Source organism: Littorina saxatilis, linkage group LG2 (assembly GCF_037325665.1).
Source record: "Littorina saxatilis isolate snail1 linkage group LG2, US_GU_Lsax_2.0, whole genome shotgun sequence".
Lineage (NCBI taxonomy): Eukaryota > Metazoa > Mollusca > Gastropoda > Littorinimorpha > Littorinidae > Littorina > Littorina saxatilis.
In genome coordinates, this window is record NC_090246.1 from 51,843,360 (window position 1) to 51,870,585 (window position 27,226).

A 27,226-nucleotide genomic window follows, 5' to 3' on the forward strand; every position below is an offset into this window, starting at 1 on the left:
CCCCCCCCCCCCCCCCCCTCTTACCCTACCATCGCTCCTCACTGATGATCATGTCTTCGAGTGTTAACATGATATAGATTGATCGTTGATTTGTTTACATATCTACAAAGGCATGTTTAAGTCATTTTCTTAGAAAATAGCAAGTAAAGTTAATGAGGAAGAAATGTATATCAGCTGAGAGAACGGTAGGCGATTTTTATGTAACGTGATTTGATGGTCGGTAGTCTTTTGGCACGATAATTTGACGAAAGACTTTACGACATATTTGCAATGCCCTATGTTGCCTTCGATATGTTATTCAGTCATATACATAAAGCAAATCACAACATTCTTCAAGTTTTTATGTTGATATTTGGATATGAAGGTATTGGTACAACACTGATAATGTGATAGCGACATTTGCACGCACGGCAGCAGCGGAAGTTCCGGTCCAAGGGACGTAAACGAAGTCAAAAATCGGAGTCCGGCCTGCGATCATCAGAACCCACAACGTTGAATTTGTACCGCTGACATGCCTCGATTGAGCAGGTAAAGCTGTAGTGACTAACCACCAGTTTTTATAGCGAACAGAGAATTATATGAAACAAATTAGAAAAAATATGTTCCTGTTTGTAGCTGTTCTGATTGTTGTTTTGCATGCATACATGTCAAGTCAGTGTCACTGTTGTTGGCACAACTAAGTCAAACAAGTAAATGATGAACGATTCTTCGAAGGAATGCTACTGAATTAGAAATGTACGTACATTTGTCTGCGATCAGTACACAAGATTGTTTCTTTTTTTAGTTGACTGTAATGGTTGCTTGTTGGTCTGTTTAATCATGTACAATACATCTCAGCACACTCAATTTAAAGTTTGAACTTGAAGTTGAAAGGTTGTCACTGTCAGAAATAATTAAATCTACTTAACTCCTGGTAGTACTACAGTGTTATTAAAAAAAAACCACACACACACACACACAAGACAGTACCTTGAGTAAGTTCATCTAAAATCTGTGGTCTTTAGTTTAAGAGTTTAACGTAGTGGCTTCGGTTAGACTTTTTTTTGACAGCGTTTAATTATCATTTAATGTACGCCTACACAGACACAGTACATTGCTACTAGTACTGCTAGTGCTACTACTTTTTGAACTAGATTTTCATTTTAAAATAGATACACACACAAGACAGTAAGTTCATCAAACGTCTGTGGTCTTTAATGTAATGAATGGCGAGGGTAATACTTGTTGAAAACAAGAGTTCCTCATCCTGAGTATAACCATCTCAAGTTTTTCCCAGGGCCAGCCTTTCTCATTTGAATTTTGATATATGATGCTTCCAATCAAATTAAACATGTACATATTTATTTGAGGGAGAAAAGCTTGTCAGTTTCTTGTAACTTGTAAGTAAAGGAATTCATGGTGAAAATGCCACTGAAATTCAATAGATTTTACCCCAAAATTCTTTTTTTTTTCAAAAACGTGCACCAAGTGGTTAGGTCCCTTGAATGAAAAGTGATAATTTTGGGATGAAGCAAATTTTTTAAGTTAAAACTTAAATTAAAATGCAATTTTTTCTGAATGCATTACTCAATTAGAGTTTAGACCCCGGCGTATGGCTGCCTAAATGGCGGGGTAAAAACGGTCATACACGTAAAATTCCACTCATGCAAAAACACGAGTGTACGTGGGAGTCTAAGCCCATGAACGAAGGAGAAGAAGAAGAGTTTAGACCCCATACATGTGTGTAAAGTATCATCAGTAATTTGTAAGGGAGGGGGTTTAGTCAGTTTGGAGTTTATCACTTTATGCGAGATCAACAAGGCCGGTAAAAAAAGGCAGGTCGGGGAGAAACTTGAGATCATGACACCTGCAATTACACTAGAAACTCTAGTATTAGAAATGGAAAAAAAGCTAACATTTAATCTTATTACAGGTCATACAGAAAGCGCAGCTCCTCGCGGGAACGCAGCAAGAACTTAAAGAAGAGACGAAGCAGATCAAGGAGTACAGAGCGGAATCGCAGGTCAAGGTCAAGAGACAGATCACGACGTTCGCGATCCAGAGACAAAAAGCGGAGCAGGTCTCGTGACAGAAAGGACAAAGAATCCAAAGACAAGTCAAAACGCAGACGCTCAAGATCTACAGACAGAGACAAAGATCATTCTAAAAGGTGAGTCTTGAATTGATGCTTAATGTATTACTTTAAAACTTGGGAACAGGAAAGAGTCATTATAAAGTATAATTAATAGTAAAACTTAAAGACAAATTGAAAAAGTTGAATATGTAAGACAATTTTGACATACACAGTGTGCTTTTGGAACTTAAAGGCGATGCAACTTTCACGGTGACCACATTATAAAACATCAGAAATTGTGAAAGAAACAATTGAAAGTCAGCAGAGACTTTCTTCCGAGATTTGTTAAAATCTCTTAGCAGAGAAATAGAAAAAAGTCGCGTAAGGCGAAAATACAATATTTAGTCAAGTAGCTGTCGAACTCACAGAATGAAACTGAACGCAATGCCATTTTTCAGCAAGACCGTATACTCGTAGCATCGTCAGTCCACCGCTCATGGCAAAGGCAGTGAAAGTGACAAGAAGAGCGGGGTAGTAGTTGCGCTAAGAAGGATAGCACGCTTTTCTGTACCTCTCTTTGTTTTAACTTTCTGAGCGTGTTTTTAATCCAAACATATCATATCTATATGTTTTTGGAATCAGGAACCGACAAGGAATAAGATGAAAGTGTTTTTAAATTGATTTCGAAAAAATAATTTTGATAATAATTTTTATATATTTAATTTTCAGAGCTTGTTTTTAATCCGAATATAACATATTTATATGTTTTTGGAATCAGCAAATGATGGAGAATAAGATAAACGTAAATTTGGATCGTTTTATAAATTTTTATTTTTTTTTACAATTTTCAGATTTTTAATGACCAAAGTCATTAATTAATTTTTAAGCCACCAAGCTGAAATGCAATACCGAAGTCCGGGCTTCGTCGAAGATTACTTGACCAAAATTTCAACCAATTTGGTTGACAAATGAGGGCGTGACAGTGCCGCCTCAACTTTCACGAAAAGCCGGATATGACGTCATCAAAGACATTTATCAAAAAAATGAAAAAAACGTTCGGGGATTTCATACCCAGGAACTCTCATGTCAAATTTCATAAAGATCGGTCCAGTAGTTTAGTCTGAATCGCTCTACACACACACACAGACACACACACATACACCACGACCCTCGTCTCGATTCCCCCCTCTACGTTAAAATATTTAGTCAAAACTTGACTAAATATAAAAAGTATCCCTTCACAGACAGCCTATTGGGAGCATCAGACCCTCCTCAAGGGTGACCGAGATTTACAATGCAAAGTCCCTTTGTGGGGGACGTATCACAAGGAAACCTAGTCCTGAGGAGGACCATTGTTTTTGTACCTAGACCAGACACGTGTTTCGACACTATTGTGTCTCATCAGTGGTCAAGTGGTACTAAGAAGCAAACCACTCTCTGAATGGTAGCTTCTGTTGGCATGGGAGACTACCCTCATCTGACAACCCCAAGGGGATATCTGTGAAGGGAAACACTTTGATTTAAGGCCAAAGTGTGGAATTGATATTTATTAAGAAAGAATTTAGAAATTTAGACAAGTTTTAACCAAGAAATATATAATATATATATATAATATATATATATATATATATATAGAGAGAGAGAGACAGAGAGAGAGAGAGAATTTGTCATTGAAGAAGGTTGTCGGAATGTTTATCAAAAGTTCATGAGCATGAAGATGTCTAAATCTTAGTGTATCTTCTCTATTGATCTTCGAATTAATCAGTGTGCACTCTTTGTTTATTTTTTACACCCAGGACGTTATGACAAACCGTTTTAGTATCAGAATCATGCATTTTGGATTCCTAGCTTGTGTAGTTTGAGAATGTGAAAATGTATTGTGCATGATTTATATTTTACACAAACATTGTTACAGTATCTATGACAAAAAACCCATTTCAAAATGAAATGAAACTTTCCGGAGTCATTATTGTTTTGGTAAAGTATCTCATTCCGAAATAATGCAAATTATTATCATTTTGGTTTATTATGTGTATTATTTACAGCAATTTTATAAACTGATCAAGCTCTCTATTTATATCTTTAAAATAATCTGTGTTTCATTGTGAAATGATAATTCTAATAGTAATATTCTGTGTTGCAGCAGCAAAGACAGTCATTCTCATAGTCACGCTCACAGAAGCAGAAAGTCGCACACCCCTGAGCGCAAAATAGCGCACAGAGAAGGAGCCATCACTGTTAAAGATGAGCCAATCAGCAAGGTATGTACACTGATAATGAGAGTGGGAGAAAGAGAGTCCTACAGTGCTGTTGATCTGGGGTTTCGGGTGATAGCAGTTAGCATTCATGAATACTCTTGTTTTGTTTTTATTGTTAGCTCTAATCAGAAAGCTTAACCTCATTTGTTTTCAGTTTGTTTGAGACTTTAAACATATGTAGGGCCAACTTTTTGATTTACGCGAGTGCATTTATTATTGTGACTTGTATGAGCAGCTTACAATTAAATGTTGCAACTTTGCCTAAAATGAATGTGTCATTCATGGGAATTGTGTTGACTTATTCTGAAGCAAGTTTTACTGTTATAATAAACTTGTTACTACAGGTTTTGCTCCGTGGACTTTCAGCACATGCCAGTGCGTTTAATAAATATCAGGTTTATTGTTGGACTCACGGCATATAACAACAATTACTTTGATAAAATTAATCTGTGGATGGAACTGTTATGTGATTATTTACTCTTTTTTTTAATTCAAATCACAACTTTTATGAATAGTCTTTGACCTTGGCAGGAAGAAGAGCAGAAACATTTGGAAGAGGAGATGCAGAAGCGTCGGGAGAGGATAGAAAAGTGGCGGCAGGAGCGTAAAAAGCAGCAAGAACTGGTGCCCATCAACATTGCCATGCCGACCAAACAGTGGACGCTGGAGGATGAGGATGATGATGATGAGGAAGAGGAGGCCAAGAACAACGGGGGTGACCCTGACGAGGAAGTGGACCCTCTGGATGCTTACATGCAGGTGAGGATGGGGTCTCCTTTTGTCATCGTGATCTCTCATAAAGTCAGTGTGGTTTAAAACTCTGTGAATGAAATGAGAAGACTACAATGAAACCACCTGCCCCCCCCCCCCCCCCCCCCACCCCTTTTTAAGCCCTCGAATTTATGACTTCCTTCTTTTTAAGACCTTGATTTTTAAATTTTTTCTTGCAGCCTCTGTAAATGTACCTCTATTTTTAGACTCCCTCCTTTTCAAGACATGATTTTCTCTCCGGTTTTAGAGGTTGAAAGGGGGGGGCGGGGGCACTGTACTGAATTACGTCAATAAAGTAATTGCGCTGATGAGAAATTTGATGCGAGTGAGATTGTGTACCTCAGGCAAGGGCACTAATTCTAGTAGCATGAAGTATGTTGATATGGTTTTGTAATACTGAACAATATCAGCAGGTTAAGTGGCCGCTTTTAGGTGCTGAAGGTACGTTTTTTTGCATCAACAACTAAGGTATACTGTGATGATTTACATCAGTTCTGAAGGTAAGTTCAGTATTGATGTTTGAACATTTCAGTGCATGGATCGCCGATTCTTGCCTCAGTTCACTGTTGTCACTAATTATTTGCTGTGTTTTTATATTTCAGAGTGTGAATGAAGAAGTAAAACCAGTGGGACCCGATAAGCAAGATGCTGATGTGAGTTCATCTGTGCTAATATCACATTTAATGTGAATCAGTTTTATCAAGCCACATTTTTTTGTTCTTGTCATTTTCATCGTTTCTGTAGCCAAGAAATCTATGAGTTCATATGAAATAACGAACACATTGCGAGGAGCACTATGAGCGCCATTCTTCAAAGTTTAAACAAGCTGGTGCTACTATTTAGTAAAGCATCATTGGGAGTACAGATACAAATAAAACTTGAATGCTGTTGTCTATCATCTTATTTTACTCATCAGGATAAGAGTAATTACAGACACAAACTGTTTGTCCTGCAAGTTTAAAAGACTAAGGAGTGCACACTACAAATGCTCACAGTACGTTAAAGTGTATATTGTTTGAAAGACATTTTGCTTTATCTAATCGCGAGTTCAAAATTGAATATTTTTATTGAACAAAAACAGTTTCCAGAATGTTACTTATAGTACTATAATAAAAGATTTTTGGTTATTTGACAGGCGATAGACAAGGTTCAGTTTGTGACAGCGATTGTCAAGAAAAAGGTGGACCCCAGCAAGACTAAGGGAGAGTTGATGGAAAGCAATGCTGATGCAATGGAAGTGAGTTGTCTTTTATTAAGTCATGTTTTTATCTTTATTGCATTTTGTTTTATTTGGGGGGGCTATTGTTTTAATGAAGCAGTTAGGATGATAACTGCTGACATACTTTCTAACATGATTGTGACTTTGTGCAACAATTTGTTGTTGTTGTTATTTTGCGTGGTCGTCTCTTTTGTTGATTTGCCTGAATGCATTTTGACAGGAATAGATTGAAGTTGTGTTTTGGTATATTGATAGTGTTTGTAATTTATTGCTTGCTGTCTTTTCTTTTGTCATCAGTATTCTTCTGAGGAAGAGGAAGAAGACTTGGACATGCTCATGATGGCAAAGAAAAAGAAGGTATGTTAACCATTGTAGCATGGAGGAGTTCCCTTTTTGGTCACAGTTTCATTTGTAACTCTTTAAAGAGAGGCGTGAAAAAACATGGAATGATTTTTCATTTTCATAACTTTATTGTCCTATTGCTGGGAAATTCGGGTCACTTCCTTCCGGCGGAAAGCTAGTAGCAACAGAGTGGCGCTACCCAGGTGTGTGCGTGTTTAGGTGTAATCAGCTACCTGCACTTATGGCAGAACGACCGAGGTCTTTTACGTGCAACACCGGTGACACAGAGGTGGAACATGGATACGAACCCTTGACCCTAGGATCACAAGTCCAGTGTTCTACCAACCCCCTCCCCCTCCCCCCGGGTAGAAGCATGTACATTAGATTTAGTTAGAGTTCAACAAACTAATACCTTTATCAGGGGTGAGGGTGGGGGGTAAAGCTGTTAAAAAGTGTCAACAATTTGCTTGTGCCGTCAGTCTGGTGGAGTGAAATGCAATGCTTAAACTCAATATACATTGTTTGGCCTCTGTTGTGTTTGTTTTTATTAATTGTGCTTGCTGTGCTGCTCATTGCATAGTAAACTTAGTTAATATGTATATATTGTACTGTGAACTCAAATGTCACTTTTTCGTGTGTTTTCTTTTCAGGAATTGAATCTTGTGGACCATGACAAAATCTACTACGCTCCATACAGGAAGAACTTCTACGTTGAAGTTCCAGAGATCGCAAATATGACAGCAGAAGGTATGACTCCTTTTGAATTTCCTTTATTCAGGATGGGAACAATGCCCACACAAACTTTGTTGTTGTTTATAGTTTGCTTTCAACTTTAAGTGGTAGTTAATACTGCTAATTGAAGCAAAGGAGGTATCGCTAGAAAGACCAATGCCAACAATAAAACAGGAGCGGAGGACATACAGGTTTCTGTTCAAGCAAAACATAATTAAAAACGGAAGTTACGTTTCCCAAAATGTAATGATTATTTGGAGAGAAAAAAAGAGTATGTTGTTGAGTGTACAGACAGGATAGAAGCAGTTAGTTCTTGATCATTTTGCTATTAGTCAGATATTTAATTTTTCTTTACACCAGTAAAAGATTCAGAAGATAATGCATTGCCAGCTGTATGCGCAGTTCTGTTTTACAGTGGAGACTTTAAAATGTGTTCAAATCATTCTTGCTTGGGGTCTGCCTTGTGTTAATCTCAATGCTAGCTGATGCTGCACACTTTCTAATCTTTCTTGTGAATTCCAGTTGTTTTTTATTGTTGCAAACTTAACAATGGCTGTTTGTTCTTGACAGATAGTTTGACTTGTATTTGTATTAGATAAGGCTTTTTTTCTTTCTGTGTGTGTGTGTGTGTGTGTGCGCGCGCGCACACATTTGTGACATTAATCAATATTTATTTTTGATTTGTATTTGCAGAAGCGGAAGTGTTGCGTGCAGAGATGGAGGGGATAAAGGTGAGAGGTAAGAATTGCCCCAAACCTATTCGCACATGGGCGCAGTGTGGTGTCAACAAGAAGATTCTGGATGCTATGAAGAAGTAAGTGAAGTAGTCTAAACCTTTTAAATTTTGTATAATATTAAATACAAAATGTGAGTAGTCAAATATGAAGTCTTCTTCTTCTGCGTTCGTGGGCTGAAACTCCCACGTACACTGGTGTTTTTGCACGAGTGGAATCTTACGTGTATGACCGTTTTTACCCCGCCATTTAGGCAGCCATACGCCGCTTTTGGAGGAAGCATGCTGGGTATTTTCGTGTTTCTATAACCCATCGAACTCTGACATGGATTACAGGATCTTTTCCGTGCGCACTTGGTCTTGTGCTTGCGTGTACACACGAAGGGGGATAAGCCACTAGCAGGTCTGCACATAAGTTGACCTGTGAGATCGGAAAAATCTCCACACTTAAACCACCAGGCGGCCGCAGGCGGGATTCGAACCCTCGATCTTCCGATTAAGAGGCTGACGTCTTACCACCCCGCCACAGCGCCCGTCCAAATATGAAGTAAAAATTACAATATGATTAAAACTCCGAAAGATATCAACTATTGGGTGGAATATTCAGATTTACCCTTGAAGATTCCCACAAGCCCAGCCCAAACCCCTTGTTTGTGCTTGTTTTGTTAGTCTATCAAATTGAGTATGCACCTTTTGTTTACTGTAGTTTCCATTTTCAGTGTTGAAGTTCATGTTTCCCTTGGTGAATAGCATGAATGAAGAGCAGGATGCCTGGAAACACACCACCTTGTAACTTAATGAAAGCAAGCAGACAAACCAGGGTTTCTAAAACCTGACAGTCAAGTTCTCTTCCATTGCTTGCAGGCACAGCTATGAACGTCCCACACCAATCCAGGCCCAGGCTATCCCAGCCATTATGTCAGGGCGTGACCTGATCGGGATCGCAAAGACTGGCAGTGGTAAAACCCTGGGCTTTGTTCTGCCCATGCTGAGGCACATTATGGATCAACCACCCATCGATGAAGGAGATGGGCCTGTGGGTGAGTCACAAACCTGCACGAACCAAGGGAAGCTGGAAGTAATAGTTTACAGGTTTGAAACCCTACTGTAGACAATTTGGATTTTAAGTGTGGATGAGGACTTTTGAGTTTTAATTCAAAAGGCAAAGCATTATGTAACTTTGCTCACTGCGGTTTTTTTATTTAATGAACGAGGCCATATATAAATATTACTATAGGCTAAGCTGGTTTTACCAGCAAGAAAGACTTTGGGGACAAAATTCAGATATGCACATTCCCAACACTTTTTGTCACAGCTGATTTGTATTATATTTGAGTTGTATTTGAGTTAAATGAATGTTCTGCTCGCAAACACATTATTTTATTTGTAATTCCTTAATCGGCTGATGAATCTGGGTGTTAAAAGTTTCTAGGGGTGTATTCTTCAACAGTCATGATGGCTCATCTGATCTTTCGGTGTACTAGCTTTGCATTTTTAATATCATTTGAGAACCGTTTCCAAAGTGAAAACATTTCCCTCCATGCTCAACGTTTGGGAAGACTGTTTCAGTTCCTACAGTGCACACGACACAGGCTGGTTTTCAAGATAACCACCCTCCGTGTTGTACATGAATTATGTTAGTTTTGTCCCTATACTTTCTGATGGCGTGTTTCAGCTGTGATCATGACGCCTACACGTGAGCTGGCTTTGCAGATCTCGACAGAGTGCCGCAAGTTCACCAAACCACTGGCCATGCACGTGGTCTGTGTTTACGGGGGCACTGGCATCTCCGAGCAAATCGCTGAACTGAAACGAGGCTGTGAGATCATCGTATGTACCCCTGGCAGAATGATTGACATGCTGTCTGCCAACAGTGGTGAGTTATTTCGAATAAATTGGTTTGGTGAGAAACGGATTTATCGGTATGTTGTGGATTTTATGTTACGCTTTTGACTGCCATCTAAGAGTTACTTATCAGACCAAACTAAAACATTACGAGTTGTATTAGTTCTGAGGCACAGTCTTCTTCTTGTTCGCTGTTCTGAGGCACAGTCAGTGCTCCTATAATCTCCCAGTTAACTCAGTTTTATTTGAAAGGACTGTTTTATTAATGTCAGGATGTTAGTGAGGACAGAAAGTCACAGATATTTACAGTGTGAGATTTGAAACTTAGTGCCATTATTTTTGCTTTGAAACACCCATCTTGCACAAAAACTATTGTTATTCTTGTACACAAAGAACAGTGCTATCAAAGATGCATGCTGCATTGCTTACTGGTCAGATTGTTTTGTAAGACTCAACTCCGTTGCTTCAGGGGTGTACCGTTGAAGAGCTGTTTTTTCACCTCTGAATTCATTTGTGTTTTTTATTTTCTTGATACAATTTTCTCGCAATGATTGTTGTTTATTTTTTTTCAACATGTTTTCACACTTTTGCCGGTCTTTGCAGGGCGTGTAACCAATTTACGTCGCTGTACGTACATTGTGCTGGATGAAGCTGATCGTATGTTTGACATGGGCTTTGAGCCACAGGTGAGGGAATCAAAACCCTTCTTTACCTAATAAGCTTTCATTATGCAGAGGTGCTCATGTCAGGAATGTCTTTGCATACCCAAGTTTGAGAATTCTGATTATTATTCATCCTGATATGTGGCAGTAAAATAGGCATCCACTCAAAACACTTTCATACAGTGTGTAGTGACTGTGTGATTTAGAGTTGCTCTGGAGTCAGGTATTGTTATGGAATTTTCCTAATTGCCATAGTTCAAAAGGTTTGGATTTTATTAGATTGCATTAATTTGTCAAGTCATATATGTCTGCATACTACCTTCTTCATTTATTTATTTTTGGTTTGCTTTGTTTTTTGTAAATGTCTAATTCTCTAAATCCTACTCTGGGTGGCCTCGTTTAACATTATATTAGGTCACCATTTTTAACTGAGAGACAGTTTTGTTTGGTGTGGTATGAGGCCAAGTGCAATATGTAAAGAAGTCCTTTATCAACTTTTTGTGTGAAGGTGATGAGGATCATGGACAATGTGCGTCCAGACCGTCAGACAGTGATGTTCTCTGCAACCTTTCCCCGTCAGATGGAGGCGCTGGCTCGTCGCATACTCAACAAACCCATTGAGGTGCAAGTAGGGGGCCGCAGCGTGGTGTGCAAAGAGGTCACCCAGAATGTGGTGAGTGGAGTCTCTTGTCTGGATTTGAACGGATGAGCAGCCCTTACTTAGTGTCTAAATATTTTGACCATAAAAAAGGAAGAAAAAAATCAAGGTGATCAAGATTATTGTGAGTTTGTCATTGGAACATGTTTAACAGGGGGGATAATGTGACAGAGACTAATGCTGTGGTGAACTTTATTTGTGTTTATTTAGTCCAGTGTGGTGATGGTAGCTTGCAGAGAATGTAAACTAGGGTTTGGTTTTGGTGAACTTGGTACTTGTATGTCCTCTGATTATAATATGAAGAGCACAGAGAGTTTGATACATGTATGTATGTCTCCCTCATTATACTGGTGAAGGAGAAAGAATGGGGCATAGTTCGACTGTAGTTAAATTGGCCTGTGTATGTTTTTCTTTGTATTGTTGTGCAAGGAAGGAACTGAGAGTGTGAGCTGGAGTTTGATTGAAGCGTCTTGCATGTGTGTGTGTTTGCCTCCCTGGACTGCACCTGGACGGTGGTGTTTTTGATGGATATTCCCAGATTGTGAAAGAAGGTGACCGGGAGTGTGGTCTAGAGTTTGACTGCAGCCTGCTTATCATTGACTTGTCTGTGCAGATCATGATAGAGGAGGTAGAGTTTGACTGCAGCCTGCTTATCATTGACTTGTCTGTGCAGATCGTGATAGAGGAGGTAGAGTTTGACTGCAGCCTGCCTATCATTGACCTGTCTGTGCAGATCGTGATAGAGGAGGTAGAGTTTGACTGCAGCCTACTTATTATTGACCTGTCTGAGCAGATCGTGATAGAGGAGCTAGAGTTTGACTGCAGTCTACTTATCATTTACGTGTCTGTGCAGATCGTGATAGAGGAGGACAAGAAGCTGTTCAAGCTACTGGAGTTGCTGGGCAACTTAAGTGACGAGGGCAGCACCCTGGTCTTTGTGGACAAGCAGGAGAATGCCGACGAGGTGATGAAGCAGCTCATGAAGCACGCCTACCCGTGCATGGCGCTGCACGGTGGCATTGACCAGTACGACAGGGATTCCACCATCAATGACTTCAAAAATGGCGTCTTTAAAATCATGGTGGGTTGTATGTTTTGTGGTGGGTGTGCGAAAAACCTTGTCTGACCAAACAACCTGACAAAGAGAGAATGGTACAGTGGAATCGCCCTTTAGAGATTATGAACAAAAAGTCTGAAAAAGTAAGGTCTTAAAAGGGGGGAGGTCTTAAATTGGGGGACTTAAAAGTGGGGTTCCACTGTATACTCATTTTTAGTAACTTTTGTCCTTTGCGTGCGTTCTCCTGAAGGTACGGTTTGCAGCAGTTCAGATTTTTTGCATTGGAATGAGAAAGTGTTGAGTGTAGAATCACTTATGTTTTGAAGGGTTTAGGCAAGAAAAGGTGGTGTGCCTTTCATGCCAGTTTCAGAACTCGTGAGTAGAGGTAGTTTTGTTCACTTCAACATGATTAGCAAGACATCATTCAGTGATGTGCAGACTCAACTCAACTCAACTCAACTCAAATTTATTAATCCATATGGAAATTATGTTGTAACAATACTCATTTCCAATCAAAAGAATAAGAATGCATACTAAACACAGTCTCACTAACGCAAACAGTCATCCGTCAAGTCAATTCTGCCAACTCACAACTCACTCACACAACAACAGCAACAGCAATACAATTTAACAAAAACCATAATTCCAATAACAAAAAGACGTCCAAGAGTCCACCTCCACATCTACGCACACACAAGGTTTACAAAGCACCACATGTCGACTAGAACACCGCACATTTGGGCTACGGTAATACAGTTACTAAAAATACATACTTTACAGATAACCCAGCAACAGAGTACAGTAATAATTATGACAGAGAAACATGATAGAGGCCTCTAACATGTGATTGGTTGAAAGCATGGATAGCTCTGGGAACAAAAGAATTGCGGAAACGTGACGTTCTAGCAACCATAGCCCTCAGTCTACCACTCCTGTCAATGCGTCGAGAGTCAAATTCAGGTTTCAGTGGGTGTGTCTCGTCAGCCAAAATTGAGGTCAGTCGGTCAGTCAGTCGTCTCTGGCAAACTGATTCAATGGTCTCTTGTTTCCTGCCTACAACAGATCCAGCCTTCTTGACTAGCTTTTCTAGCCTGTCACTATCCTGTTTACTAAGGTTACCCCCCCAGCACACACATGCATATGTCAACACGCTACCAACAGTGGACAGATAGAACATCTGCAGGATGTCATTACGAACAGAGAACGATCTAAGCTTCCAAAGACAGTACATGCGCGTGTGCGCTTTCTTCAAGATTTGGTCAGTGTTGGCATGCCAAGACAGCTTGTTGTCGATCACTACACCTAGGTAGCGATAGCTTTCAACCTGCTCGACTTCAACACCAGCTATCACGATAGGCTTGTGTGCTACCTTTTTTCTTCTAGTGTCAAAAATCATTTCTTTAGTTTTTCCTGTGTTCAAGTCCAGGTAATTCTCGTCGCACCAGTCCACAAAGCTGCTAACTTCTTGTCTGTAGTGTGTGTCATTGTCGTCAGTAATCTGTCCTGTAAGTCCAGTATCGTCAGCAAATTTGTCGATGAAGCACGACCCGTGAGAACTCCTGCAGTCAGCAGTATACAGGGAGAACAGAAAAGGTGACAATACTGTTCCCTGCGGAGCTCCTGTGTTGGTATTCAGTACACTAGATAGCGCGGTCTGCGGAGCACCGGTGTTTGTGTTCGGGCCATTAGATGGTACTGTACCAGCCCTAACAAACTGGGGTCGGTTGGTCAGATAGTCTGTGACCCACAATACAGTTGGAACGCTAATTTTCATCTTCAGTAGCTTTTCAGCAAGAAGGTGAGGCTGTATCGTATTGAACGCGCTAGAAAAGTCAAAAAACATCAGTCTAACACATGCTCCAGGTTTATCCAGATGAGAATAGATACTGTGCAACACATGTAAAACGGCATCCTCAACACTTCTACCCTTTCTATATGCAAACTGCCACGGATCCATAAACTCCGCGGTAAGCACCTGAAGCTTCACTAATACTAGTCGCTCAAGAACCTTCATGACAGCAGAAGTCAATGCTACAGGTCGCAGGTCGTTCATCACTTTGACCGGGGTTTTCTTTGGAACTGGGACGATGCAAGATGTTTTCCAAAGGGATGGGATTTTTGACTGCATTTTGCCGCATTTTGTACGCATGATTGTCTAGAATAGGAGCAGTACGGTCAGTGGGAAAAAAATACGACGAGAAAAATTCCTACACTACTTTTTTTCACAAGCGCATCCCGAAGCCGATCCAGTATTTTGACACATGAATACAGTTTTTGTCAGTGTTCATTGAAAGATGCATTTGTTTTAAGGGTATTGGTAAACTTGAAAAACGGTGCGACGGACGCTTGTGAAACATGTTTGAATCATGGATGTTCAAATGCTGTGTGGAGTACGCTCATTTTTGACTCACATGCGAAGCAAAAGTGAGTCTATGTACTCACCCGAGTCGTCCGTCCGTCCGTCCGTCCGGAAAACTTTAACGTTGGATATTTCTTGGACACTATTCAGTCTATCAGTACCAAATTTGGCAAGATGGTGTATGATGACAAGGCCCCAAAAAACATACATAGCATCTTGACCTTGCTTCAAGGTCAAGGTCGCAGGGGCCATAAATGTTGTCTAAAAAACAGCTATTTTTCACATTTTTCCCATTTTCTCTGAAGTTTTTGAGATTGAATACCTCACCTATATATGATATATAGGGCAAAGTAAGCCCCATCTTTTGATACCAGTTTGGTTTACCTTGCTTCAGTGACCATATCTCATGGTAGAAAGAGCCAATAAGCACCATTGTACTTCCTATGTCTTGAATTAACAGCTTTGTGTTGCATGACCTTGGATGACCTTGGGTCAAGGTCACATGTATTTTGGTAGGAAAAATGTGTAAAGCAGTTCTTAGTGTATGATGTCATTGCTAGGTTTAGTTATTTGACCTTGACCCTGAAGGTCGAGGTCATGTCAAGGTCAAGCATGTGAGTCGTATGGGCTTTGCCCTTCTTGTTCTAAAAATACACCAACTTTGCTTGAGAATACTCCTAGTGCAAAGCAGGGGTTCCCAGGTCTGGATATGTCTCCTCTGTTCTTCATTTTTATTCTGCCCTGAACTGGAATAAATGCTTTTTTTGTAACAAAAATATATGTTGTCAGGTGGCCACTTCAGTGGCAGCTCGTGGTCTGGACGTTAAACACCTGAATCTGGTCGTCAACTACGACTGTCCCAACCACTATGAAGATTACGTTCACAGATGCGGGTAAGTTTTGCCTTCAGAGTTAGTTTTGTCTTGAGTGAAGAACTTGCATCACCATAATGATAATAAGGGTATATTTATATGGCGCAAATCCTAATATAGTTCTAAGTGCCTTCCAAAGAAAAAAAATTAAAAAAATCTTCATTATAAACCATAAACAGAAAGATTTTTTTTTCTGACAAAATAGCAACTCTAAATGTGCATTATTATTGTTGGTGTTTTGTTGTTCTTGCCTGCTGGGTGCAGTGACTACGCTCTTTTGGTAATTGAAAGGATAACACTTGTACATTGAATGCAAATGGAAATTGTTATCACGTCTTGCATTGCTTTTGAATTACATAATCAAAATTGGGTTTTGTCAATTTTTAAATTTTTAAAATGTATTTATTTATTTATTTATTTATTTATTTATTCATCTATCTATCTAATCTATCTATCTTTGCAGGCGAACAGGCAGGGCAGGGAACAAAGGTTTTGCCTATACCTTCATCACTCCTGAGCAGGAGCGTTACACTGGAGAAATTATCCGAGCAATGGAACTGTCAGAATCGCCTGTGCCTCCAGATCTGGCCAAGTTGTGGAATGACTATAAAGAGAAAGCAAAGGCTGTAAGTTGAAACATATCTTACCTATGGATTCTTTTGTGTATTCAACGTTTTACCACAGTTTGCTTTATATTCTTTATGTGACCTTTGTATTTTGTTTTCTGAGAAATAAGCACTTTCTTGGAAGTGAATGTACTTAGCTTCTGCTGCTGAAGGGACATTAAAACCCCAAAAACAAACAAACAAACTTAGCTTCTGATTTTTGGGTTTGATGACTTTTTTAAATTTTCTTTTCTTCTATTCCCTCTCTCTGCTCACACACACACACATGCATGCACACGCACACTCACATTCGCTCGCACACACGCATGCACACATGCATATGCACACACACACTCACACACACACTCTCACACTCACATGCACACACACACACGCATGCACATGTGTGTGTGTGCATGTGTGTGTGTGCACGCACGCACGTGTGTGTGTGTGCACGCACTCACACACACACGCACGCACGCACACAGACACACACACACACACACACACACACACACACACACACACACACACACACACACACACACACACACAAAATGAGTTATTGACACTCACATTTTTGCATTGAAACACACAATTATTTTCTCTAACCTGTTGCAGAAGAAGTGAACGGAAATTTCAGCTGTTTATTTTTTTGCACAAAACAGGAAGGAAGGAGCATCAAGTCTGCCAGCGGTTTCAAGGGCAAAGGTTTCAAATTCGATGAGATGGAGGCACAACTGGCTGATGATCGCAGGAAAGTTCAGAAAGCAGCGCTGGGTCTCCATGACTCTGACGATGAAGATGCTGGCATGGATGTGAGTGAATTAGATTGTGACGTAGGGTTCATCCTTGGAGAAAAAAGACTATCGGTCAATTCACCACCTTCTAATGCGACATAGTTGAAAATGGCAATGCGGAAAGCAAGCAGGCGAGGGGGATCCGAAGGGATATTATTTTCAGATTGTATATTAGTAAACTGAACCTTGGTTAAGGCATAAATGTGGATAATGAACGTGTGTTTTAAAAATTGTTAACTGAAGTAAAGAATTATGAGAGAGAAACAGGAGACTTCATGCTTTCATTTAACACAAATATTAACGATTCAGTGATAAGTGGTTCAAGAATGCAAATGATGAAACCCAGCTTCAGATAGATAGCACATTTTTTAGTCACTGTGAAAAAAAAGGGGGGGGGGGCGGGAATTGATTTGATAGAATCCACTGCATGTATCTGCTTCTTAGTCATTGTAGGGTTATAAACATTCCAACATTTTTAGTGACAGTGGGACAAGGAATGTTTGCAGTGATTTGATCTATGATCTCAAAGGTTAAGAAATCACAACAGACCAACACCATCTGAACAAATAAATAACAACTAAATGTTGGAGGTCAGGAATTGTTATTGAACTTTTTGTTGCTTTGTCATTGTTTCAACAGATTGAGCAGAAAATCGAGGACATGTTCGCCAGCCGCAAGCGGGTGACAGATGTAGCCAAGCCGATGCCGGGACAGCCCCAAATGATGAACATGCCCAACATGCAGAACTTGCCCGGCCTTCCACCCCAGATGAACCAAGGCCTCATGGGCCCCCTACCGCCCTTCACCTTCAACTTTGGCCCCATCCCCCTGGTCGTTCAGCAGCAGACGGGAGGAAAGCTGGAGCTGGCTAAGAGGCTGGCCGCGAAGATCAACATGCAGAGAAACCTTGGCCCTGACGCTCCGGTGAGGCATAGGCTCAGAGAGGGGAGTGGTTTCTGGGCAACACCAGGGTGGGGATGGTGATATGGGCTTTGTGGAAGCACGCTCCGGTCAGGCATAGGCTCAGAGAGGGGAGTGGTTTCTGGGCAACACCCAGGTGGGGATGGTGATATGGGCTTTATGGAAGCACGCTCCGGTGAGGCATAGGCTCAGAGAGGGGAGTAGGTTCTGGGAAACAGCCAGGTGGGGATGGTGATATGGGCTTTGTGGAAGCAGGCTCCAGTGAGGCATAGGCTCAGAGAGGGGAGTAGGTTCTGGGCAACAGCCAGGTGGGGATGGTGATATGGGCTTTGTGGAAGCACGCTCCGGTGAGGCATAGGCTCAGAGAGGGGAGTAGGTTCTGGGCAACAGCCAGGTTGGGATGGTGATATGGGCTTTGTGGAAGCACGCTCCGGTGAGGCATAGGCTCAGAGAGGGGAGTAGGTTCTGGGAAACAGCCAGGTGGGGATGGTGATATGGGCTTTGTGGAAGCACGCTCCGGTGAGGCATAGGCTCAGAGAGGGGAGTAGGTTCTGGGCAACACCCCAGTGGGGATGGTGATATGGGCTTTGTGGAAGAAGGCTCTGGTGAGGCATAGGCTCAGAGAGGGGAGTAGGTTCTGGGCAACACCCCGGTGGGGATGGTGATATGGGCTTTGTGGAAGCAGGCTCCGGTGAGGCATAGGCTCAGAGAGGGGAGTAGGTTCTGGGCAACAGCCAGGTTGGGATGGTGATATGGGCTTTGTGGAAGCACGCTCCGGTGAGGCATAGGCTCAGAGAGGGGAGTAGGTTCTGGGCAACAGCCAGGTGGGGATGGTGATATGGGCTTTGTGGAAGCACGCTCCGGTGAGGCATAGGCTCAGAGAGGGGAGTAGGTTCTGGGCAACACCCAGGTGGGGATGGTGATATGGGCTTTGTGGAAGCAGGCTCCGGTGAGGCATAGGCTCAGAGAGGGGAGTAGGTTCTGGGCAACACCCCGGTGGGGATGGTGATATGGGCGTTGTGGAAGCAGGCTCCGGTCAGGCATAGGCTCAGAGAGGGGAGTAGGTTCTGGGCAATAGCCAGGTGGGGATGGTGATATGGGCTTTGTGGAAGCACGCTCCGGTGAGGCATAGGCTCAGAGAGGGGAGTAGGTTCTGGGCAACAGCCAGGTGGGGATGGTGATATGGGCTTTGTGGAAGCACGCTCCGGTGAGGCATAGGCTCAGAGAGGGGAGTAGGTTCTGGGCAACACCCATGTTGGGATGGTGATATGGGCTTTGTGGGAGTTCGGAAGTTAAGCTGAAAGTGCGGAAAAGGGGATTTATTTCCCAACATTCTGTGCAGACTCTTATCACTGTCCAAACACCACCGTGTGCACACATATGCATGGTGAAGATCCTAAGTGCACAGTCAAAGTCTCATGGCTTGGAAATCATGAAGACATGCATAAAGGAAAAACAATGGGTAGCACGACACCATTACTGCATTCTATTCCTGGGGATAGCAACCTGCATTTTCTTGATACAATTTCTCAAATACAACAAATTTACCAAAATTACAAGAGGTAAAACCAAATTACAAGATGTTATCACCAGAACATGCTGTTGCAGATGACAGGGATTTGGTTTTCTTGCACAGGTGAGAATAGAGGGAAGGAACCTGGGTCTTGAAAAAGTTGAGAACTAAAGGGGGAATGGGAGGTTGGTTCTAGTTGGTCAATAGGTAGGAGATGGGATGAAAACCTCACATGTGGGATGTTGCTAATTTCTGTATGCACTGGTGAGCCTGGCCTCTTGTGATAAATGTTGTACACTATGCAGGTTGATCTTTCAGCTTAGATGAATACTGTATGTGACAAAAAATGTAATTTTGTGTTCCAGGACATAACACAGCTGGCAGCAGCTTCCATCATGAAGGGAGGAAACATTGCAGCACCTCAAGTTGCAGTAAGCTATGAGAGAGAGCTATGAGAGAGAGAGGGAGAGGGAGAGGAAGAGGAAGGAAGAAAGAGAGAGAGAGAGAGAGAGAGAGAGAGAGAGAGAGAGAGAGAGAGAGAGAGAGAGAGAGAGAGAGAGAGAGAGAGAGAGATGGAGATGTGTTTGTGCTTGCTTGCGTCTGCGTGCACACAGTGTTTTCATACTGTTTTTAACTTTTTTGTTTGTTTTTTGTTTTGCTTACATAGTTATATGAATGAACAGCGCTTTTATAGCAATCCCTTTTTCAAGAAATAATGTCACTTTCAAATTGCTGAGGGATGTTGGAAAGCAGAATATGAATTAAAGCTGATTATTATCTGCAAAGTGAGATACAAAAAACTTCATGACAATAAGAATGTTCTGAAACAAGTCCTTCCCATGATTTTTGCAACAAAAAAAGGTAACAACTCCAGCAGAGGAAGGTTCATAGCTCTAATCCTGTTTGTGTTGTTTCACCAGTCCAAGACCATAGCTCTAATCCTGTTTGTGTTGTTTCACCAGTCCAAGACCATAGCTCTAATCCTGTTTGTGTTGTTTCACCAGTCCAAGACCATAGCTCTAATCCTGTTTGTGTTGTTTCACCAGTCCAAGACCATAGCTCTAATCCTGTTTGTGTTGTTTCACCAGTCCAAGACCATAGCTCTAATCCTGTTTGTGTTGTTTCACCAGTCCAAGACCATAGCAGAACAGAAGGCAGAGAAGATCAATGCCAAGCTGGGGTACCGACCGCCATCCGATGAGATGGAAGAGTCAGAGACTCCAGCGGAGACGTTCAAACGCTACGAGGAAGAGCTTGACATCAACGACTTCCCTCAGACTGCGAGGTGGAAGGTCACTTCTAAGGTCTGTGTCATTGAGGACTGAATACCATTACAGTGAAGTCCCCCTTTTAAGACCTTCAAAAATCTGAAAAAATGTTAGGCCTTAAAAAGGAGGGAGTCTTGAAATGGGGGTACATTTACACAGGTTATGAACAGACAATGTGAAAAAGCAAGATCTTCAAATGGAGAAAGTCTACAAACTGGGGGGTCTTAAAAGGGGGGTTCCACTGTCCCTCTTTCTCTGTGAATGCTGCTGATGTGCTACATTTTGATCTTTCTTGCGAGGATGTTTTGCTAATAGAAAAATTGCTGATGTGCTACATTTTGATCTTTCTTGCGAGGATGTTTTGCTAATAGAAAAATTGCTGATGTGCTACATTTTGATCTTTCTTGCGAGGATGTTTTGCTAATAGAAAAATTGCTGATGTGCTACATTTTGATCTTTCTTGCGAGGATGTTTTGCTAATAGAAAAATTGCTGATGTGCTACATTTTGATCTTTCTTGCGAGGATGTTTTGCTAATAGAAAAATTGCTGATGTGCTACATTTTGATCTTTCTTGCGAGGATGTTTTGCTAATAGAAAAATTGCTGATGTGCTACATTTTGATCTTTCTTGCGAGGATGTTTTGCTAATAGAAAAATTGCCAACTGTACAATTCTATCTGGCCCCCTATCATCATTATTCTCCTGAGCTACCCGTAAACTTGATGAAGTAGAAGTGAATGAACGGTACTTGAATTCATTTTGTAATCTTTGTTGATCTGATCATTTGTGTTTCTGCCTCAAAAGTGTTAAAATTATACAGTTTAACATTTGTTAGGAAGTAATTCTGCTGGTAGCTGATCCGCTTTCTCTGTTTTGAAAATTCTCTTCTAGAGGCATCTATTCAGATAGCAGCAGTTGTTCGTTGTATTTGTAATGTTCACTTAACCGAGCTGCTTCCTCTGTTTTGAAAATTCTCTTCTAGAGGCATCTGTTGAGATAGCAGCAGTCGTTCTTTGTATTTGTAATGTTCACCGATCCAAGCCGCTTTCTCTGTTTTGAAAATTCTCTTCCGGGGGCACCGGTTGAGATTGCAGCAACATCCACTAAGTAACATTGCAAGATAGGACTTTGTCATTTGAATGATTCTTCTGTCTGTCTTCAGGATGCATTAGGCCAGATCTGCGAGTATTCCGAGGCGGGCATCACGGTGAGAGGCACGTACATCCCGCCAGGCAAGGAGCCCAAGGAGGGGGAGCGGAGGCTGTACCTGGCCATCGAGGCCACCAGCGAACTGGCCATCAGCAAGGCCAAGAAGGAGATTACCCGCCTCATCAAGGAGGAGCTTGTGCGCCTGGTTAGTGGGTCTTTGGCTTTCTGTGTGTGTGTGTGTTACTACTGTGTGGGTAATCGTGTGTGTGTGTGTGTGTGACTGTGAAGTTTGTGTGAGTGTGTGTGCTTGTGTGTGTGCTTGTGTGTGTGTGTGTGTGTGTGTGTGTGTGTGTGTGTGTGTGTGTGTGTGTGTGTGTGTGTGTGTGTGTGAAGTTTGTGTGTGTGTGTGACTGTGAAGTTTGTGTATGTGTGAGTGTATTTGTGTGAAGTTGTTGTGTGTGTGTGTGTGTGTGTGTGTGCACAATTGCGCATGTACTTGCTATAACTTTCAGACTGTAATTTATGGTGACACCTGTTTTTTCTCTCTGGTTTTTGAACAGTGCATAAAATAACCGGTTGTGTGTAATTTGTGACTAAAGTATTTATTCCCTGCTCTGTTTATCTCCACTGTTCCTCAAAACCCAACAATTCTAAATCACACCTGTCAACTACAGACATAATTCACCACTTTCTCTTTACAGTGGAACCCCCAATTTAAGACTCCCCCCCTTTTCAGACCTTGTTTTTGCAGACTTTCTGTTCATGACCTCTGTAAAGTTACCCCCATTTTAAGACTCCCTCCTTTTTAAGACCCATTTTTCTCAGATTTGTTGAGGTCTTAAAAGGGGGGTTCCACTGTACTGCTATCAATGACAGTTGTGTAGTGTGCCTTATTCTTCGTTGTTCCTAATGTACAGACAAAATATTGTTTGTTGAAAAAATGAATGGATGGGTCCCATAATTGCTAGCACCTTGTGTCCACAAATTAAAGTATGTATGTTTGTATCATACATTTTCTCAAAGCAGACATAGACGTGTGCATTGGCATCTTTTTATAATCAACTAAATGAATTTGAAAACGCTCATCTTTGCTGCTCTTATTGTTTATTGAAAGAAAACAAACTTTGGAACTAATATAAAATTGACCAAAGGGCAGTCGTGTGGTGGTGATGGTATTAGGTATGATACCCACTGATAGAGAGTGTGTGGTATGTGTGTGTTTTTTCTCCGATCATGTTTGACATTTTTGACTTATTCCTGTTTCAGCAAAACTCATACCAGCCCATCAACAAGGGGAGATACAAGGTGTTGTAGTGTTCACAGACTTACTAGGCAACTTGAATGGACTCGCATGTTTAGCTGTAGAGAAACTGTGTAGGGTGTACAGACAACACAAAGTTCTGGATAGAGAGCTTTATAGCGTGAATGCTTCTGTGCGCATTAGTTGTTACCTGTAGTTTGAATGTGTGGAGAATGAAATCTGTACAGCAAGAAGAGGCAGCGTTCACATGTTTCTCATTCTCTGAACTCGTTTGCAAGATGCAAATAATGCATAGGCATAGAGAAAACTTGATTTTAATTAGGATTGTTTATTAGAGAAAAAATGATAGAAACACAGTTTACATAAAAAAAAAGGAAAAAGGACACAAGTTTGTTACTGTTTCTATGGAAGCGCTTTAGCAGGTCTAAGATCTGTAAGCCAGTGAAACCAGTCTACAGGACAGACAAGGGACATGGGCTAGACTACCCGGTACATGCTCAGAGGAAGAGACACCTACAAGGCGCACAAGGTACATGGGACAGACAATAGCCGACAAGCTACCGTGCATGCTCAGAAGGAAAGAGTCGTTCTGATAATCTTGAATTCTGCCCTGCACAAACGCCCTGCAACACTTATAAGTAGTATGTACAATGTGTATGGATGAAGTAGTATGTGCAATGTGTATGGATGAATGAATGTCTGAGGTGTAAATGTTTCTGACTTGTTGAAACCACAGCTGAGTCTGATTTTAAATGGAGACTTTCCATTACTCTCGTCCTCAGTGTTCAGAGTTTTATTGTACATTGTTTATGTACTGGTAAGTTACAGTTAGATTTCGAATCACCTTTTATAAGGAAAAAATAAAGGATGTATGTGTGAATTTTTCTTCTTTGATTCTGTATTTTTGAAGTTTGTCTGGTGTGTGGTTTGAATGCTGTGACTTCTTCGGCGGAGGTGACATTATGCAGAAATGCTGCAGAAAAACCGTTTTATCTCCAGCATTCCTGTTTTTCTGCAGAATAACTGAATAAAGTCATAATCCGCTAAGGATAAAGGTCCAGAGTGTTACGTTCAGGGAAACATATCAGAAAAACTTGTCCCCAAGTTTCTCCACCACAGTATTCAACCCTGATCTTATTGTTCTTGTGACTTTACGTGCAGCAAGTAGAGGAAGAAGTACGTGATTGTCTTCTTCGACAGCAACCTTCCAGGGTGCTCGACCGTCATGGTCCTGAGACAATACATCGCTACCTCGCTCAACCAGTAGGCTAACAACACACTTATCTCCCGTAGAGCACGCATTGTGCAGGGCGGTCATGCCATTTTTGTCTTCGGCGTTGATCTCGGCACCTTTGTCCAGTAGGTAACGAAGGGAGTCCGTTTCACCCTGTATGCCGGCAACAATCAGGGCGGTTTTATCCTCATGATCCCTGGCATTTACGCTTGCACCATTCTGCAACAGGAGGTCACCAATATCGTTGTTCTTTGTCAACGCAGCGGCAAAGAAAGGTGTTTGGCCATCCTTGTCCTTTTGCTCAATTTCAGCGCCGTTTGTCAATAAGAATCTCACCATCTTTTCATCCTTCTCTTGGCAGGCAACATGCAGTGGAGATCTGTCTGATAAGTCTGCCATATTGATGGATGCCTTATGCTGGAGCAATAGAGCTACGACGTCACAGTCTTGGTGGCCTTTGCAGCAGGCGTGGTGCAGTGCTGTCCATCCGTTCTCGTCTCGTGCGTCTACATTAGCTCCAATGTTCAAAAGACACTCGACTTTCTTCGCTTGACCTTCCTGGCATGCCAGGTGGAGTGGTGTCATCATCTCTTTGTCTGTTGCTTCAAGGTCGGCCTCATGTTCAATCAAACAATGCAGAATGCTGATGGCCGAGGAGCTTTCAGCGCACACGAGGTGTAACGGGGTCCTTTGGTCAGTGTTTCCAGCATTGGTAATGGCAGAGTGAGCAAGCAAAGCCAGAACAACATCTTCATGGTTATGAGAAGAAGCAATGTGAAGTGGGGTTGAGTCTTTCTCTGTTGTGAGGTTGACATCGGCTTTATTGTCTAGCAGAGTGAGAACGGTCACAATGTGGCCCTCCTGGCAAGCGAGATGAAGAGGTGTCCAGCTGTCTTTCTCCTTGGCGTTGATGTCTGCGCCTCTGGTGAACAACAACGGAATGATATGCGAAAGGCCCCGGAAGCAGGCAACATGAAGCGGAGTCCAACCTTCTCCATTGGTGATATTAACGTCGCTGTTTCCAACAAGAAGACTCTGCACCATATCAAAGTTTCCTTCTGAACAAGCATTATAAAGAACTGTTCGTTTTTCCTGGTCCCGGGCTTCGATGCTGGCTCCATTTTCGATCAGTACCTTGACAGTCTTGACATCGATTTTCGAACATGCTTCCTGCAGTGGAGTTTGGCCGGTGTTGTCTGTTGTTTCTGTGGACGCCCCATTGTCTATCAAGGCCTTTACAACATCGTACTGCCCTTTCTGACATGCATGGTGAAGAGGCGTACGACCCACATTGTCGCGATGATCCATGTCTGCGCCATATTTAGCCAAGATCTTGATGAGAGCAGTATGGCCACGTGAAGTAGCCCAGTTCAGTGGTGTCCAGCTTGTGTTTGTTTTGACGTTAATGTCTGCTCCACAGTCAAATAGGACTTTAACGGTTGTTACGTTTCCTTCTTGGCAGGCGAGGTGAAAGGGTGTCCATTGCAAGTTGTCTCTGGCGTTGACGTCTAGCCCTTGGGCTTTTAGTGTGATGACGACATGAGAATGATCTTTGAAACTCCCGTGGTGAAGAGGACTCCAGCCTTGAGAATCTTGCGCTCTCCCATCCGCACCTGCATTCAACAAAGACTGCACGGTATCGTCATGACCAGAGAAAGCTGCATGGTGCAAAGGTGTCCAACCTTGATTGTCCTTCAATTCTGTGTGAGCTTTAGCGGCCAGCAACCTTTTTGCGATTTCAGTATGACCCTTACTGCATGCGTGGTGAAGTGGGGTCCATATGCTGTCATCTTTGGCTTCAACGTTTGCATCTCTGTCAAGCAAGAGTTGAACCATGGATGAACTTCCATTGCTAACACCATATGGAGAGCCGTCTGACTATTTTTGAGTCACTTGAGAAAAAGTGACTCTATGTAATCGGTCAGTGTTAGTCTGTCCGGCCGGCCGTCTGGCCGGCCGTCCGGCCGGCCATCCGGCCGGCCATAGACACCACCTTAACGTTGGACTTTTCTCGGAAACTATCAAAGCGATCGGGCTCATATTTTGTTTAGTCGTGACCTCCAATGACCTCTACACTTTAACGATGGTTTCGTTGACCTTTGACCTTTTTCAAGGTCACAGGTCAGCGTCAAAGGAAAAATTAGACATTTTATATCTTTGACAAACTTCATCGGATGTGATTGAAACTTTGTAGGATTATTCTTTACATCAAAGTATTTACATCTGTAGCCTTTTACGAACGTTATCAGAAAAACAAGGGAGATAACTAGCCTTTTCTGTTCGGCAACACACAACTTAACGTTGGGCTTTTCTCGGAAACTATAAAAGTGACCGGGCTCAAATTTTATGTGAACGTGACTCATTGTGTTGTGAATAGCAATTTCTTCCTGTCCATCTGATGCCTCATATAATATTCAGAACTGCGAAAGTGACTCGATCGAGCGTTTGCTCTTCTTGTTGTCAGGTAAGTTGATGTCGACTTGGTTGTTCAGGATACATTCAGCAGTATCTGGTTGGTTGTAGACGCTTGCCACATGCAGTGGACTCCAGCCTTCAGCATTTGCTTCTTCAAGTGGTGCATGAAACTGGATTAGCAGGTCGACAATGGCTTGGTGTCCTTTCTGACAAGCCTTGTGAAGAGGAGCCCACCCCGACCTGTCTTGCAGAGAAACGGATGCTCCTGTCTGGAGAAGGTTTTTCACGATAGCTTCGTGGCCACCTTCAATCGCAAGATGCAAAGCTGTTTGCCCGTCGTTGTCGGCATCGTTAACCATGATCTGTTTAGCTTGAAGGAGACGATCGACAACGAGTGTATGGCCTATTACAACGGCTGTATGCAAGGCACTTCGGCCCTCTTTGTCTTTGATCGCTGCATCGGCGCCTTTTCCAATCAACATCTGCACGATCTGAACGT

General features: G+C 42.0%; 2 protein-coding genes across 3 annotated transcripts; one reads left to right on the forward strand and one right to left on the reverse strand.

The window, feature by feature from the left end:
- The first annotated feature begins 394 nt into the window (after positions 1–394).
- Positions 395–23,963, forward strand: LOC138959190 (probable ATP-dependent RNA helicase DDX46). Of its 2 annotated transcripts, none has more exons than XM_070330589.1 (22): positions 395–528; positions 1,913–2,149; positions 4,197–4,314; positions 4,843–5,070; positions 5,685–5,735; positions 6,218–6,319; positions 6,599–6,658; positions 7,294–7,390; positions 8,069–8,189; positions 8,973–9,148; positions 9,784–9,984; positions 10,557–10,639; positions 11,124–11,288; positions 12,127–12,354; positions 15,479–15,582; positions 16,025–16,187; positions 16,835–16,984; positions 17,606–17,890; positions 19,766–19,831; positions 20,531–20,704; positions 21,831–22,022; positions 23,084–23,963. In XM_070330589.1, exons 1-22 carry the CDS (start codon positions 512–514, stop codon positions 23,129–23,131), a joined length of 3,066 nt encoding a protein of 1,021 aa, XP_070186690.1. In that variant the 5' UTR covers positions 395–511; the 3' UTR covers positions 23,132–23,963. The 2 variants fall into 2 exon arrangements, with proteins under 2 accessions (XP_070186690.1, XP_070186691.1); XM_070330590.1 differs by having other exon boundaries at positions 4,200–4,314.
- LOC138959191 (ankyrin-1-like) lies at positions 23,387–26,193 on the reverse strand. The gene has a single exon (XM_070330591.1). It carries the CDS (start codon positions 26,146–26,148, stop codon positions 24,163–24,165), a length of 1,986 nt encoding a protein of 661 aa, XP_070186692.1. The 5' UTR covers positions 26,149–26,193; the 3' UTR covers positions 23,387–24,162.
- Between the last annotated feature and the right edge of the window lie 1,033 nt (positions 26,194–27,226).